Source organism: Triturus cristatus, chromosome 4_1 (assembly GCF_964204655.1).
Source record: "Triturus cristatus chromosome 4_1, aTriCri1.1, whole genome shotgun sequence".
In the NCBI taxonomy this organism is placed as follows: domain Eukaryota; kingdom Metazoa; phylum Chordata; class Amphibia; order Caudata; family Salamandridae; genus Triturus; species Triturus cristatus.
Window position 1 is genome coordinate 989174293 of NC_140585.1, and position 17693 is coordinate 989191985.

Sequence of the window (17693 nt, forward strand, 5' to 3'; positions counted from 1 at the left end):
CCGTTTCTGCCTGGGTCAGCCAAACAAAGAAAATGTGCGGCCATGTCCAGGGCATGGTATGGCTGCATAGGGAGGTCCAGCGACCTGAAATACCATAAATCAAATCGTCCACTGGTGCTCTAGGTTAGGACCAGTAGAGTATATCCATTTTTTGTTTGTGGTTTTTTTTGTGGTCCGTGTATGCAAATGCTTTCCACTAATATTCAAACAGGAAATCCAGATTTAATTTGGTCTGCTCAAATGTGGCGCTAAAGGAGAACTTCAACAGTACATTAGGTTGAAGCACTTTGAGCCGTTAGTTGTGAGTAGCCAGAGTCTTTAATGAACTCACCCCACACATAGCATGGCCCAGTACCATAGGACACAATCTCATCGCTCCACCGATTCTCAGTTCTCCCACACCTTGATTTCATTCATCTTATTTGTACACTTGGACATCAAGACCTGCTCAAAATACAAGTTGAACACTCTGAGAAAGCTGGGCAATTCCAGTTGAGTTCAAGAAACTGCGAGGACAGTTTTCCACACCATACTATATTGTTGGCCTCCTCAGAAGCCTGCTGTACAACAGGAACTAAAAGGAAATCCTTAGAAAATGCCCTGAGAAACTACAAGTACCACTTAAAATGCTCTGCTGTTAGACAAGTGAGTAAACAGAAGGGCGTGTGTGTTAAGATGTACACTTTGCTATTCTCCATGGGCGCGTACAGCTGAACGCTAGCAGATTTCAATGCCATGCTATCACATGGTCATGCTCCTGTTTGAGGCCGTCATTAGTGGTTTGCCCCAGACTGTCATGGCTGGGCCTCTGTGAGTGACATTCCCACTTCATTTTGCAAACTCTATAAATTTTATAGTGTTTATCCAAATAACGTTTTCGTTTACCTGAAAAAATGTAGGGCTTTTGCAAGCTGTATTAACCAGATTGGATTTCGAGGGAATTCCATTGCACCATTTCCGGTTTCAAAGGTGCATTATAAAAGGAGCTTCCACAGAAATCCGGGCATGGCTTTCCCGTCAACTAAGAGGTTATCTTTTAACTACTTCAGAAAGTAGAATGAGCCATGGTTTGTTTGACGTGCAGATAGCGTCTGGCTCAGGTCTATGTTTATTGCAGTTTCCCATTTAAATTTCAGGGAATAGTTATGGCTGAGCAGGCGTGACTGGAGGAGAGTTTGACTGGCCTTTGCTCTGCCAGGAAAATAATTTGTAAATCATTTGTGAAGATTTCTTTAACACGAAGTAGCTTCTTGAATAACAAGAGCGTGCCCTGCTTACCTCAGAGGATTCTTATCACCATTGCAAAACCTTAGGGCGATGGCCTGCAGCTGGGTGTCTGCTGGCATTGTGAGGATTGAAGCAACCATTGATGGCATTGCCACACCTCAGCAGAAAGCCAGCTATTTCCTTGACTCCAGTTTGTCATAAATTGCACGTATGTCTTATTTTTGTCTGAGTGTTTTATTCAAAACGGACCTCCCTCGGCCTGATTGAAATCCAAAATGGCAATGCAATGGATCAGATGGCAGTTTCCTGTGAAAGACCATTGTAGAAGCCAAATCCTAGCCAAAATCGGTAATATTTGTGTTTTTCTGACCCTAAAAGCAGAGAATTGTATATTGAACAACATTGCGGAGCTGTGCTTTAAGCCTTATACTCCGGAGGAAAGAAATGGGTGGGTCCCAGACATGGAAGAGTCCATGAACAATACAACGGAGTGAGTGTTCTATTGTTTGTGGGCAGACCATCAACAAACGCAGTAAGTATGTGACTGGAAAGAGGTACCCAAAAGGTCTGTGTGTGCTACCGCATTTTGCAGATTCTGAATGTGGTACAAGAGATGGTCTGAGAGGCCAGGCTAAATGCTGTTTACGCAAGAGAGAGCAACTTGAACATGTATATGAGGGTCACACTCATCACTAAGGAGTACGTTTCCTGTGAGTTGGTGTGAAGGTGCCTTTTCATGTGTTTTGGAAACTCTATTCCATTTATGGGAAAGACTCTACATCAATTACATCACATTCCTGGTGTTCTTTCTAAGGTAAAGGACCATGTCCTTGGCTTGAATCAGCTTGTCTGGCAAGCTCTTCATTAGGTTTGATTCTGAACGATCACTGAAGATTAGGGATTCTTTTTGGAAGAGTGCAGACATGGCTGACATCCAGATTTGATGGGTGTTCTGCTTTACTCCAATCAACTTTACGGGGATGTTTATTTCACCTATGTGAGTCCTTCTTATAACTGTCTGTGAATTGGTGATATAGTTGTTTGCATTGCCAAGCCAAGAGAACCCACTTCCTGAGAGCTAGAGACCTATAATTCAAGATGTTATCAAGTACTAAAATTCAAGTAGCATTTCTTAGTTTGTTTCAAAAGAAAGTTTTGGGTATGCACAGCAACCAGAAGTTACTTCATTTTGAGAGCAAGCGTCCTCTTTTGAAATTGTGAACATTTATCCATGCAAAAGTAATTCGCAAAATTCAAAGGTTGGATGACTGTACACGTTCACAAAAAATTCAGTTTTAGGCAGTTGTGGTTATAAGGCTTGACCCATTTTGTTCTTCAGGTCCTCTTCACAACTAATGCTCATGTACTTTTTTTTCACTTTTCCATCTTTAATACAATTAAGTATAGTTTTTGCTACCTATACTTGTTGGAAAGGGTCATGTAAGCAGCAACCTCACAGCTTTGTGGCAAACTGTATATCTGTAGAATGTTGTCAGTCCTTGTATGCGATATCCATGCTTCGATAAGAAAACTTGAGACTATGTTCAAAAGTCATAGAGAAGAAAACTAGGGCTAGAATATTTCATGGCAACATAAAAATGGCCATGGTTAATTCATACATTTATAAACCTCTTGAAAAATTGTCTGGGTCTGGAATCCTTTGAAGTGCTTGCATTTGCACAAGTCGTCTTTGTCCTCAAGTATCTTGGATGGGTTGTTTCCTGCCCTAAATTATATCATTATTACTGCAAAGAATCTTCTTTTAATATTTTCCTGCCTTTCTGAGTTAGGCAACATTTTTATTATAAGTTTACACTAATTGCATTGTGGAGCATCCCGATTCCATCAAGTATGGATACTAATTATTTGAGAAAAAATACACCACACGTATACAGTGGCTGACTACCGAATGCGAACCAGTCGCCATTAGATCCCAATTTCTGCACCTCCACAGTTTAATTTTGTTCCAAGGAGCATCACAGAATCCAGTATTACAGCTATCAAATATGCTGTTATTTCTATAGTCCGCATTTGTAGGGTATTTTTTGGGGGCATGTCCACCCCATTGTCACATGTGCTATCCACACTGTGTCTCATCTCAGCTCTGATATCTATTGGAGATACATTATCCAATCATTTTGTTTTAGATTTTTTTCTTTGTTGGTCGAAGTTAAGCAAGGTGGAGGGTTTAGGGGCAGAGAGTGGAAAGGAAACTATTCCTGTTACTTTGGTTACATTATTTCTTTAGAGTAAGCATATGCCTGCAGTTTTAGACATTGGTGCTAAACGGTGCTTTCTCCTAATATATGTATCAATCATAGCAAAGCGCAACAATATATTTCTAATGGTTTGGTTGAATAGCAGAACAAGTTCAACAGAGATACCGTCTAGCATAAATATCCTGTCCAAACAATTGTTTACAAAATAAATATATCGTCCCTTTGAGTGTAGCTTGTCTGGTCACTCCTGTACAGCAATTCTTTTTATTCTATTTGGTAAACGATATTTAGGGCACAATATTTTTTGTCAAACGATATTCTGGTACATACAACCCCTTCCAAATCTGCTGTGATTTGCATATTTATTTGTGGAGATAAGTTAATGTAGGTGGGTTTTCTCTCATAATATTTAGACTGGCTATGAAAGAGCCCTTTTAACAGCCAGCAAGTTTTTGTGCGTGGTAATTCTGTAGACGATGAAAAATAGTTTCTGGTAGCATTAGGATAACCTGGGTGCCTCCGAGGTAGATTTCAGGTCGGGGAAGGTTCGAGTACCCTCGAGGTCTTGCCAGGCCGACCAGAACTATCCTTTAGATGACGGGGATAATTAATCACCCATAGTCGTTACGTTTACCAATATTCCATGTTCACCCTTGTGTTAAAGATTGATACCGTCAGTTGTATTTGTATGTGGTGTGCCGATTGGTTGCCTTGGTAACTAACCGTTTGTTGTGTACCGTTTCTGCTCACTTCCGGTGTGGTTCAAGAATACAAGGCTGAGTGGATCTTCTCAGGACTGGAACTTTGGGCCTCACTTTTAAACCCGGGGCCCTGCAGCGCAGGCATTATACAACGGAGCCAGTAAACAGTTGCCGTCAATGCAAGCAAAACCTGCAAGGAACAAAGTCACCCGCAATAATGAAAGCAGGCAGAGAGCTCCCGGGCTGAGGTGAGCTGCAAACAAATAACTGAATGGCAGGCTCGCTTTTGCCCTGCGCAAAATCTCTGCCCACAGACAGCTCTCCAAATATTTCCTGACTCCTAGCAACCAGCCACAGCGTTCGTAAGATCATAAACATTGAGAGGGCATCACATCAGTGGGAAGTTTTAGCGAGCGGATTGTATCTCTGATGTGTCCACCCCCTCCACCCCTTCTGCGAGTTGAATGTGTGCTTCTAGGTTTCAGTGTGGTGTTAACATCTTGCGTTTGATAGCTAATAGTGCAGTTACACCACTGTGAAAATATACATTTGTCCACGTATTTTTGTTTTACATAAATGTGGGTATTGTCTTGCACGGTCTGTGGCATTTGTTAGTCAGTTCGTCTGTATATAGTAATTCCGCGCATTCACCTGTGTTTTTTTTATTTTTTTTTATTTTGATTTGGAGCACTATTGCAGGATGGATTCTCTGTTATAGTAACAAGCAGTGTGTATCAACATTCGCAAATGCATGGCGTATTCTACGTTTTTGGTAGCCCTCGTCATCTTTTCCGTCTAGCAAAAGGTCGAGAGGCAGTGACTGTATTTCTTAACATTGCAAAATCATTTCAGGAAACCATATATGGAAACCTATTGCTAGTGTTTTAGCTGACGTTCAACTGCGTCACAAATCTACCAATAGTAATGGCATGTTCATACGAGCGTTTATTAATAAAAAAAAATGTGCATTGCTGGAAGAATAGATCTTAGCCAGGATAATTCTAAACGCAACTTTTTTCTGAGGCATTTGAATTATTCCATATTATGTACTTGTTCTTTCGTGAGTTGAGTTACTAGGCATTCTCAGGGTTGGTTAAAATATATTTGGCAAATATTCTGGGAAATTCTGCCCTTTAAAAAAAAAATGCTTTTTCTGCATACATTTTTGCTTAAACTGTGTCTGTCATTTGTTGAATAGTTTAACAGAGCGAGATGAAAATGTAGAAACCGGGTAATATGAGGTTTGTCATTGCTGCTCGGACCCTGTGGGAGTCTAATGCGATTTCTGCCTGCCAAATCGGTACTCAGACTAGATCGCTGAAATACAGACTTACCTACATGGGCGTGTATTCACCAAATTGTCATGGGTAGAAATGACGTTCTCAACCCTTTGACCCTGATGACCTCACAGGTTTGCCCTTTTGCATCACCCATAGACCTTCAGCAGCCTCCTGCTCATGGCTGAGGAGCTAGCGAAAGGGGAAGAAATGTGCCCGGAATTAAAACCAATTCTATTATTGTATCAACTTCTACTTTTGTTCAGGTCATTGCCTTCCTAATCGCAGTGGTCATGAGTTGGCCTGATGCAAGCCAGGCGTAACAGCCTACACTAAGCTGACGTCCATGAGTACTTGAAATAATGTAACCTAATTCTGCGGAGGATAAACCCATGGAACGCCCTTCCAATTTATCCACTGCAATTTTACTCTTTCAGAAGAGTGAGTCTAAAATGGGTCCTATTCTGCTAACCTTTCTTCCTGTATTACCTGTTGCATTGTTTGTGACCTTCTATGCCCATGATGCCTTTTGGAGTCAGCTGTGGTTTTGGAATAAATCTTTGCTGCTTTGTATTGTGGACTTACAATATGCAGAAAAAGTAGATGGATGCCATAAGGAGGAACTCTTGCCTCCCAGTTTGCAAAAACCTCATAAAGGATGACATAGCATAACATATGCACTACAACGTTTAGATCTGACAATCCTTACAATAGTATTTTCCAAGGCGCTTTGCCTTCACTCCCCTATCTGTGCTGAACTAGTTTTTGTTACCATTAGGACTCTGTGCATGTTACCTCTGCTAACCAGTCGTAAGGGGCTTGTGCTCTCTCCCTTAAACATGGGGAAAATTAGCATATACCTGATTGGTGCATTTAATTTACTTGTACGTACTACATTTACTCAGGGCCTGTAAATTAAACTCTACTAATGGGCTGCAGCACGCCTTGTGCCACCCACTAAAGTAGCCCGCAGCCTGTAGTGCAGCTTCAAACTGCCATTTTGACCTTGTAAAATGTACCTTTTGCCAGGCCTAACCCTTCCATTTTAATACTTATAAATGCCCCCTAAGATAGACCGTATGCCCCCTAAGATGGACCGTAACCAATGCTATAGCAGAGCGTATGGTATTTAAAAGGTTGGGTATGTGTTCTTAGGTTTTAAATGCCTGCTCATGAAAAAACCTGAAAGTTTTTCAAAGTTTTTAATAATGATTTCTCATATGCTATCGCTGGGTACCTCACTAATCCTAATAAATTAATACTTCAGTTTAAGAATAGACAGAGAAATGCCTCTTCCACTCCTTTTGATTGCAATTTAAAAACCTCTTTAATGGTAAAGTCAGATTTAAGTTACTTTTCTGAAAATGCCACTTTTAGAAAGTTGGCATTTTTCTGCCGGGGGAAAAAAATGCCTTTTTTCCAATGTCTAGGATCACACTACTGTGTATGGCTCTCCTGTGGTGTGGTATGGTCTGTATTCCTTTCAGACACACACACACAAAAGGGCATTTGGTGTAGGGCAGGGTGTTCCTCTCCTGAGAAGTATGTCCCGGGTGGTTGTACCCAGCCTTCCTGAGCCTCAAAGGGTAGCCTCTGGGCTATGCTTAGGCACCTGTTTACTTCTAAGGGCTGCATGCCCTGCCACTAACCAATGCAACCCACTCCTAGGTCTGCCTGCCCTTTGATACACTAGACAGTTTGGAGCTAAACCCAGGAAAGGGGGCAGGGTATACAAAGGGGGCAAACTCCACCCACATGCTGGCACTGGGTATAAGAATACCACCGTCAGACCCTCTGGTCCGAAAACTCCTGGACCTGTGGAAGATTCAGAAGAAGGATTTCAATGTTGTCTGAAAAAAGAAGACTGGTCCTGCTTGCCTTGAAGCCAGGCTCTAAAGAAGTGATTTCAAGGGTCTGTTGCTTTACTTGCTTAAGCTACAGAGATGTAACAAGCTTCTAGAGGCCTCCTTGTAACTGACCAGCACCATCCTTTTTTCTTCGTGGTATGTCAGAGCACTTGGCATACACCAGCTCAGCATGTGTGCCGTACATGAGCTCTCCTGTACATACTTTAATAGACCATGTTGCCCCATCTGTAATAATAATTAACATCACATTTAAGGTGAAGAGGCTTAAATGCTTATACATTCACTGAAACAATTGTGTTAAATATAACATTGTCTTGATTCAGTGTAATGCACTAAAGTGAAATGCGGTCCAATGTTAAAGAAATTAACTTTCATGTTCTCATCAAAGGCATCTGCTCATTAAAGCACACAAGACTAGAACAACCTTGACAGGATCTAAAACTTAATGAACGGCGAGGCAACAAAGGGCATTCATAGAAAATTAATGCCTAGGGGTGTTTTAAATCACTAAACTGGTGCCTACGGGAGGCACAGAATAAGTGCTGGTTCCTCCAAACAAGGGACCAAGCCATACCCCTGGCACACAAGGTTCAAGTTAACCACTGAAGTCCTAATGTCTTGAAGTCTAATAATAACTCTGGTTTATTGTTATCCATTTGGTAATTATGAGCAGAAACTAATTTTTGCAGCTTCTATCCCCAGGGCGCAGAAAACCTAGTGCCACTCGGTGCAAAACAGTGTATGTCTTTGTCTCATACCCAGATAATGCCTTAAGCAATGTTTCCTTCTATGTCCCAAAATGACATAAGTAACATCTATTTTCTAACAGATTCCATCTATGGATGTTAAATTATGCAGATGAATTTGTTAAAACCCGACATACCACTGCCTTACTGTGCATTGTGAATAAATATTTGTTCTGAGGAAGGCTTACATTGTCCATTATTTCTACCAGATTCTTCTGGTCTCATGTAATATACCATTCGGTCAAAGTCCTTATTTCCTAGGACTTGTGGATTGCGAATAATAGACACGATTTGCTTTATAGTAGAATACTGGCGTGCCCCCAGATTAGCAAAAAGTTCCTGTTTTCGGTGCGTGTTTTAGTAGATGTTTGCATTTGGGTTTATTGTTTATTTTCTAAACATATAATTGTGTTTACTACCTGCTTTTAAAGAATCTGTTTGAGAATTAAACTCCTTTCTAATTTACAATTTTTAAGGTTTTGATTGATTCACTGGGGTAGAGATGGCTTAATATTGCACATCAAATTAATTTTCTTATTACAGGCCTGACGATTCTTGTAACCACTCAGTTTGGACACCACTTCTCTTGTCTGTAGAAACATCCTATTTGGAATCATTCCTTTGAATATTCACTCCGGACTCCAAGACCCACCTCCCTAAATGTGTTGCTTAGAACACTGGTATTCTGCAGCAAATTACTGTTCTGCCACGGCTGACTTTCTACGCTATTGGCCTGTATGCCTATGGAAGCACACTGAAGTTTTCTTGGGGAGTTGCTTTCTCTTTGTTACTGCACACAGCCTCTGATCCAATCTGTTGTATTCATTATAGTGGCAATGCATCACTCCTTTTAAAAATGTACACCGGGTTCGACAATCAATACAGGTAATACCCAGAAAGTATCCCTGAATTTTGTATGCTTGACAATTATTGGATGAATGCACTTTTTGGATCTGGGCTTCTGATTTCTCCAATTCCATCAGTCACATTCTCAGAGTAGATGGGTCTGAGTCCCGCATGGGAACTGATGTTTGTGCTAGATTAAGAATATATTCCGAGTAGGGTTCTGCTGTTGTACATATCAAAGCAAGAGGTCCTCTGGATCAGGCTAACTGCACATCTGATGTTGGCCTTGTGATTATTTTGATATTCAGTATATTGGTGGGGGGTGAGATTTAACCCATCGTAAATAAATAGACCAGCATTGCTGAATTGCAGATGAGGGTCAGTCGGCTCACTCCAAACTACATTAACCGTAATAACTAAATCCATAGACGAAATATTGATCAATTCCCCACTATTGTTGATTCTCTCAAAAAGGAAAGGACACTCTGGTCTGTGATGGACCTCTTGGAAATTAGGGCTTGGGTGTAACTAAACATCCGTGTTACGAAGCCATGCTAATGGCAATAAAATAGTCTAAACCTCTCTAGCCTATTATAATTTTTGTGCCTCCATGCATTGTTTGGAGGCCTCCTACATTGCACAGAACATAATGCCAGTAAGATACTCATTGACAGGAAGGAATGTAATTTGTTATCGTAATCAAAGACTTTTTTACTTTTTTTTTAAACCACCAATCTGCCTGTTCATGCATTGTAAACTCCTTTTTTTTTTTTTGTGTTCTTTTTTTTTTATTCGCTTACGTTGTGGTGCTTGTCAGTTGTTCTTGGGGTAATCCCTTGAAAAAAGCTCCTACTATATCACACTGTTTTGTTAACTTTCACTTCCTAACACTTTCTAGCAGTATACATTTGTGTTTATGCCAGCATGGTTGTTTTATCCTATGTGGAATGTAGAACTTACTTTTCATATTTTTTTGTTATTGCAGACTTGGATTATCACATTCATATATCTTCAGCTAATCCTATGTGTAACTTTCGGCAATCCATGCGGGAATCCTGTCACTGATGCTGTGAATGATATTGAAAAACTGGTAAGGCTACTTTACTAAAGTGTTTTTTAATTTGTATTTTTATTTTTGAAGTACCATTTGGTGAGGCTTAGGTTATTTTTTTGGTCTTGGAAATAGCCAATTTAAGATGTTTGTTGGTCATAACTATTTCTTCTAATAAAGGTAGAGGGAGCTTCGGGTTGACCCCCCTTGCTTGTTACTGGAGGGCTTTGCTATCTCACTTCCCTGATACTGTTACAATGGCTTTTCACCCTGTGTTTGTATTTGTTTCATCTAGGAACATTTTTGTCTCTCCTTTTGATTGGTTGACATTTATGCTTCCCCAGTTGCTGCTGTTTACATTAAAATAATTACTTTTTTACTTTCAGTACTCCATGGGAGAACGTGTTTTCTTGACCTCTTCCTTATGCGCTGCTTCCCCTTTACATTCCTGCCTCCCAGGTCATAGGTTGCTTTTCCCAGCCTCCCCGACCTATGTTTTATTTTTAATTGGCTCCACTCTGATCTAGGCAACGTTTACTTCCCCGCCATACTATAGTTCTACCATACCTCCACTGCCCATCTACCTCATCCATTTTTTAAATTACCTTCATTTTTTTGAGGGCCTGAAGCTGTAATTTTCTACCGGTCTGATCTTGTAATAAAGAGTGCTTTCACATACCCTGTTTGTTTTTTACTGAAAAGGAAAATTGTGGCCTAATGCGGCACATTTTGTGATCGTATTACTTATTATTTTGGCATTTTTACACTTGCTAACTCTGTTAGGGAATTGATTGCACCTTATTAGTACCAGTTTAGCATCCGTATATAGCAATAAGCAACAGAAAGGTGACCAGTCAAGCCCTGCAAAGAGGCTTCCGCTGTGCGTCGACATGTGTCACTGCATTTTGAGTAACTTTTGAAACGTTTACGCTATAAACAAATCTTTTTGTTGAAATATGCAAATTATGAAGCAGATGATGGATTATTTGGCAAATACAGCAAATCTATAATTAATTATGTGAAAAACGCCACACCTGCACCATCTCATAATACCAGTGACCTGCAAACATATGGATTAGACCAGGGCCAGTGTCAAACATTGGCAAAGCCAGTAGCTCTGCTATTTAAAACTGAGACCTATTGGGCTTGCCAATGCTTATAATATGTGGTGTTCTTTACAAAAAGTTATAAAGGTTAATCATGATCTGTGAACTGATTACAACAGTGTTACATTGCCTTTTAATAGACACATTTTACTTCTTGCCGAGGGCAATAGAAATGTGTTTATGCAGAGAACAGCCAACACAAAATCAGATTAGTGTTTGGATGTACAGGAACCTTAAAATGACCAAATGGTTTAAAACCTTTATATTTAGTGCTAGACTCAACCTTTTTCTATCTCGAAGCGTTGAAAATTGATGTATTATGCAATCTATTCGTAATTAATTTACTCATTTCAGAGGATGGAAGTGGGCCGTGCCTAGATTTGAAGTTGTGAGCTGAAGGCCGGAGTAGAAGGCCTCAGTGAGCATCTGACTGAGTGAGCCAACTCGCCAGTAGTGGGTTTCACTGTTCACGAATGTATGGTACTCCGATTACCTTTTGAAAAGAATGGAAATCTGAGATGGGGGGGATATCTTAGTTAGTTCTTTTTTTGCTGTTTCTTATTGTATTGTCCGTGGATGCATTCTTTAAGAACCAGGGTTAATCCTAGAAAAGTTAACATTTAAACCACCCACCAAGACAAGGTTTTGTACTTGTTCATAACCACCCAATACCATTGGCCTGAAAGGCGCAGTTACAGTTTCAAGTCCATTGATTCCTATGATCGGTCAGTTTGCGCCCGTCCGGTTCTGATCATTTCTTCCTTCTACAAGCTTTCACGTTTTGAGCCTTGGAGGTGAATGTTATGCCTAGCCTTTGGTAGTCCAGATACTTCCTTTATTCCTCTGCATGCATGCGTTTCTGGGTCTTCATGATTTGGCTGTATAATGGCCACATGCTGTGTATAATAACTGGATGGGTCTGAACAAGTTTTTTCCTTGCTGCTTCGCAAGTCAGTTCCTATTGCCACCCCCCTCCCCGAAGCACAGATTCTACTCTATTCTTTTGAACACTGAACCATTTCTACTTCATTCCATTGCGAATGGGCAGATTTACATAATGTTGGAATATCGTGAACAATTACCATTGCAATTAAAGATCTTTTCAGCATTTATCGGGTTTAGCATTTTATTTGCTTCAGACGAGTCAGTTTTCTTTGTGAAACAGTAGGGAGTGTATTCCCTTTCATGCCCCTATTTCTTCTGGTCTCGATCTTTTTACATTGAGGCATTGAAAAATTGCCATGGGCTCTGCAAATGTGTCAGTTATCTAAACTGTTGCCCTGGTTGTGACCTGCAGCAGATTATATATTCTGTTCATTCCTGAAATCCCTGCTTATCCTATCCCATTTAAAGACCGCAGTTTTCAATTATGAATGACTTTCTCGTGAAACGGCAAACTCATTTAGACGATGGACGGAGTGCTGAAACTCAAGTCACAGATCTGGGTTGAATCCATCATCCTTCTGCTCACTAAGCCACCCCAGTTTGGACCCAATCCAGTAGCAAAGTGAGGACGGGGCCCACGTCTGGGCATCCCCTGGCCACTTAGGGTGATCATAGAAAACACATTCCAGGCTCACTGTGCCACTGGATTCAAGCTAGCCTGGCTAATGAGGGGTGCTGCCCCAAAACCAGTCCCAGGATGCTTGATTCTGGTCCAGGGAAGACCTGGCTTGGCAGTTCGGGCTGGACTGTTCCCATGAGGCACAAGGTCCAAACTGTTGTGCATATGGCTGCGTTTAACCTGGGGTGGCTTGGCGAGCAAAAGAACGATGGATTTAACCTCTATCTCTTGACTTGGATGAATGTTTGATTTGTTGCACATTACATCCATCATTTGTGTGTCTCTTTTGCTTTCTCGTGAAACAACCATCTGTTGCCTGTACCTTGACTGAGCTTCAAAGTGAGAGTATGCCTCTGCCACACAAGCCTAGACAACGATTTTCGTAGTTTGGTTCGTACTATAGTCTCATTTGAACAACTAGAACACTTTATTTGTGTTCTCGTTACACTTCTTTATGACTGTTTGAGAATGTTTGTATCGGAACACTCACACCTGGAGTGAGATTGTTTAAAGGGACAGATCAGTTGATTTGACTGCTGCTCGCTTTTTTTATTCTTTTTAGGAAGAGTTTCATATAAATGATGTGTACGGGATAATGTAGAAATTGTTGATATAATGTTTAAGGAGTTTGTGTATATGTACTGTGCTTTTATGATTTATCAAAACATTGAATAATGTTTTATGACCGACTGAGTGCTCCTGCTTTGAAGCCCTCTGTGGCGCACACTGCACAATAAATCCTGTTCAACACTGCTTGGCATGTGGACTTTTAATTGTCCACGACACAACAGTATGCTTGTGTGATTTTGGGGATCAGAATGTTTGTCATTATTAGTCCAGTCATTGAGGGACCGTTTCTTTAGCTGCTCTTATCCAGTGGACGGATGTGGCTGTTGCTGTAATGTACCTGGAACCTCTTTGTTTGTTTTATACAAGTAGCCCATGGTTGTTTAACCATTATTATGTATAGCTGACCAGTGACCTGGCTCCTAAAATGTTTGTACTCTTGTCTATGCTGCTTCTTCTAGATCTCATCTGTGCGGTAAAAGTTAATGTTCTTCTATTGCCACTAAACATTCCCATTATCACACTGGTACAAGATCACAGCTGCTTGTTTATTGTCAACACCTTGTCACAAAATCACAATATGGTCTGATGTGGTGACCTCAATGTGGTAATGGTTGGTTTGAATTCAGATGACACATATTCACCTTTTCATGCTCCACGTGGCCAGCTCAATCGTTCTCTCATCTTTATACACGGGTCTGTCAATGCGTAGTTCTTGGATATGCTTGTTGATATGTGGTGAAAGAATTACAAGGAATCCAATTTGCCATATTTTAAGATGCCATCTTCTCTTCAAAGTATGTGTGTCAAAGACCCAAACAAGCACACACCAGGCCAATGGGTTTGACGTTTTGTCGGGGAGTAATATTTGACGGCAACAGTTGCCCCAGAGGCCCTAGATAGACCGTAATGAAGGAACATCTTGGGCTACAATAATATGAAAGCTGTGAGTATGGCCCCTTTCCTGAACAGATTACATTATCTGAGTTTAGCTCTACTCTTAATGAAGAATTATACTCAAAGGAGTGAGGATGAAGTTTGCATTAAAAAAGGGGAACCTAAATGAGCTGTATAGCAAATATTGGATGATACATACTTTGTACGTTCTTACTTTGAGTCGCAAAAGCAGTAAATCTATCATGCTGCTATGATTTTAAACTAATACAGATCAATTCACATGGGCAATCTGGGAACAGCAGTACGCCTTTATGACGGGCTAAGGCATCCAAAAGCAACACCTAATAAATAAAGTCCTAAATGAAAATATAACTGTGCCTGCTAAGTAAATCGATCAAAGAACACACTTGCTTTTAATTGCAAGATACATGTCCTGTTGTATCTGCAAAAGGGTTATTTGAGCCCCATCGCCAAACCTAAGGGGACAATGTAACCATCCTCGAAATGCCATAGCCTTGACGGACAGCCCAATCAAGTAATGGCAAAAATCACATGAGCACCAATGACGGGAGTAGGCTTTCCTAAAATCTTCTCTCTGTGCTTTTTCTTGTACTTTGTTTGAAGAAATAGTGATGATTGTCTGTCATGGCGTCTGTAGCCAGACTTACCTGGAGTGACTATTAGCAGTACATTTTATGCTTGCAACTCTCCAAGCCTTGCTGGTCTCTGCAGGTAGAAGTGCTTGTGTATATATGTGTGGCTCTTATTCTGTGCACGCTAAATCAGTGGTTTACCTAGAAGGTTAAAGCCCTAAACCCACTAAGCAGATTGTGCCTGGAGTTTAAATGACATTGTTATCGAAACTATCATAGTAACTGGAAGTAAAACCTCTAAAATGCATTTTGTAAATGTTGTCTATGGTGCATTCAATCAAATACATTTCTTGCATTGCTGGCGATGGTTGATAGGTACCACTGGTTTTTCTGATCCATTTAGGCTAAAAAGTCTCCCTCATTTTGATCATTTCATGTCTTTGTGACCTGCCAGTTTTGCATCAGTGACTATACAAATAACTTCATTCAAGAAGCCCACAGTTAACCTTTCAAATGTTCTGAAAGTTGGTCAGTGGGGTGTGAGCATCTCCTCTGTAATATCATGGCCCATTTTCTAGTTTAAAATTCGGCAATTCATGTAAATTCACCATTGAAAAACCAACAAACTACTAACCTTCCTAAGTTCTTTCACTCCTTCTATGAAAGGTGAAAACCAGTTCGATACCTTCGTTGAAGGAATTAGCCTGTGAATCTCAGCGATTACACAAAAGAATGTTAGTTGGCACAATTCTGTTTCTCAAGACGACAAATCTCTGCTCCCAGGTACCCTTCCACCCACTACACCAAAGCTCAAAATCTTGCATTGGCATTTGGCGCATATTGTTGGTTCTCCAATTGGAAAGCAATTAATCCTACGCTCAACGCGTGGTGGTAGTGTGCCAGATCTGCTTCACTGGATGAAACCATTGCACAGTTTCCACTGACTCTGATCTGTATACCCCTTCTGCAAAGCTTCCATCACACCGGTTTACTCAAACACATCACTAATGCTAACCAATTGCAAGGAGTCACTAATTCGATTTGAGGTCTAATTCCTTCTGGACACAATGGCCAATTTTGAAAAAGAGGCTGCTCGTTGTGCACTCGGAGGGCCCTTGAGCACAATGTACTACTACACGGGGGATCTTGGTGAGCAACACAAATGTATTTAACTTCACAATAAAGCTGCTTTGTGCTCCGGGTAAGACATGGGAGGGCGCTGTGTGCCACGAGTCACTTATCTGTAGGATGCCCTGGTCGTTGGGGGGTGGGGGCACTGTGGGCCACCACTCATTAGTCTAAAGGAAGCCCTTGTCCGTGTTAAAACAAATCAAAGTGCGACTGAGTTACCAGCTAGAATGCAGCATAACCACCACATGGAATTGTGCCTAAAAAGGAACCCAGGGCAAGGAAGGCATGCAGCTTTGCGTGAAGTATTGTTGCAAGTTCAGAAGGCCTGGTGTACTTTAACAACATGCGTGCCTTGTCACTACAGAACATTCAGTTTGTTAAGCCTACTTTACCATACTTTGTAAATACACCTTTTTAGCCTCTTTCTTGCCAGCTAATCACCGATTGCTCAATGCAGACTTGACCTCCAGCAAAAACTCCTAGGTAAACATCTCCTTCTTCAATATTTAATCATCTCATTCTATTTTGGAGCCGGTTCAAGAACTCCAATGTATTATCTCAGCAGCTAGCTAAATGTTAATGGTCTGTGAATGAGGCTCCACAACCCTTTCACATTTATGTACATAAGTGCAGGTTGGCTCCTATGTGGTTTAGTGAGTCAGAGCGCATTTAATTTTTAATCTGGGTCGGATGTCAAGGTTTTCAACAGTTTTAATTCATGGAGGGGAATTAATGTGCAGCTGCCTGGCTTTGGCTTTGTAGTTGATCTTGGGCACAGCCCCAGAATGTCCATGCTGCACAAATTAGATCAGCAGTATCTTAATCCAGAGGAAGTTTGTATTTTATTTAATGAACTTTTATTACGAAAGTGGTTTACTCCTTTGCCAGTGTCATCAACCTTGTGTTTTATTATTGCATATTTGACCTCCCAAGCTGTCCATTGTTATCCCTTGAGTGAGCAGACAACGTTTCCCATGAGATGTGATGTCTGCTGCATGGATTTGCTTTCCTAAACAATTCAGAATACATCAAATGTTTGAGCCATCTCTTTGGGTGTTTGAGGCAATATATGTCTGTAGCCTATGACGTGCTGGATGTATTTGTTTTTAGTCTTGTAGATTGAGGTGGGTGAGACAATAAATTGAGATTGCAGAGCGGATGTGGTGTAATAGCCAGAGCTGCTCACTTTGGGACTGTGGAACCAGGTTTAAATCATGGCGCTGGCTCAACATCCTGTGATTCTAGGCAAATCACTTCATCTCCCCGTGCCTTAAACCAAAAATGAGTGTCTATGTGTAATACAACCTTAGCTTATGTAAAGCACTTCTATACCTTGGAGTCCAACTCACACTATACAAAACTGCCACAAAAAAACACATACAACAGTAAGAGCTGATCAGAGTGTCTGACTGGATGCTAAGAGCCCATGCAGGAGCCGAGCCCTGTAAATGTTTGGCACGTAAACCATGCAAAGAATTCCAAATAAAAATATGATACCATGCAAAAGCATTTCATCTTAGTACATCAGATTATATCACTGCATTGAGATGTCTATTAAATGCAACAGTTTTTAGACATGAACCACAAAATATTAATCCCCCGCCATAACGCCGTTAGTGAATTAAGAGGCAGGTCACTTGTAATCATCCCATATGTGGCCTAGATTCTTACATAGAACAACATTCTAGTCTGTTCAAATCGGACACGAGGTGCTTGTATAGTACACACTCTGAACTTACACTCAAATGCATTAAGGAACAAGCATTGGCATAGCCAATAGGTCTCGCCTTTGGGACCTTATAAGTGTTTAGCCATGCAACAGTTGCATAACTAAACACTTATAAGGTCCCAAAAGCGAGACCTATTGGCTATGCCAAGCGGCCGTGCGGCCGCGCGGCCG

The 17693-nt window shown here is 40.9% G+C and overlaps 1 protein-coding gene across 4 annotated transcripts in view; it reads left to right on the forward strand.

The window, feature by feature from the left end:
• The window catches only part of KITLG (KIT ligand), a 130774-nt gene that overhangs the window by 43755 nt on the left and 69326 nt on the right, over positions 1–17693 (forward strand). For all 4 annotated transcript variants that reach the window (XM_085653906.1, XM_085653905.1, XM_085653908.1 and 1 more), the window contains one exon: positions 9870–9974. In XM_085653906.1, the coding sequence (XP_085510032.1) occupies positions 9870–9974 (105 nt within the window). The remainder of the gene's footprint in view (positions 1–9869; positions 9975–17693) is intronic.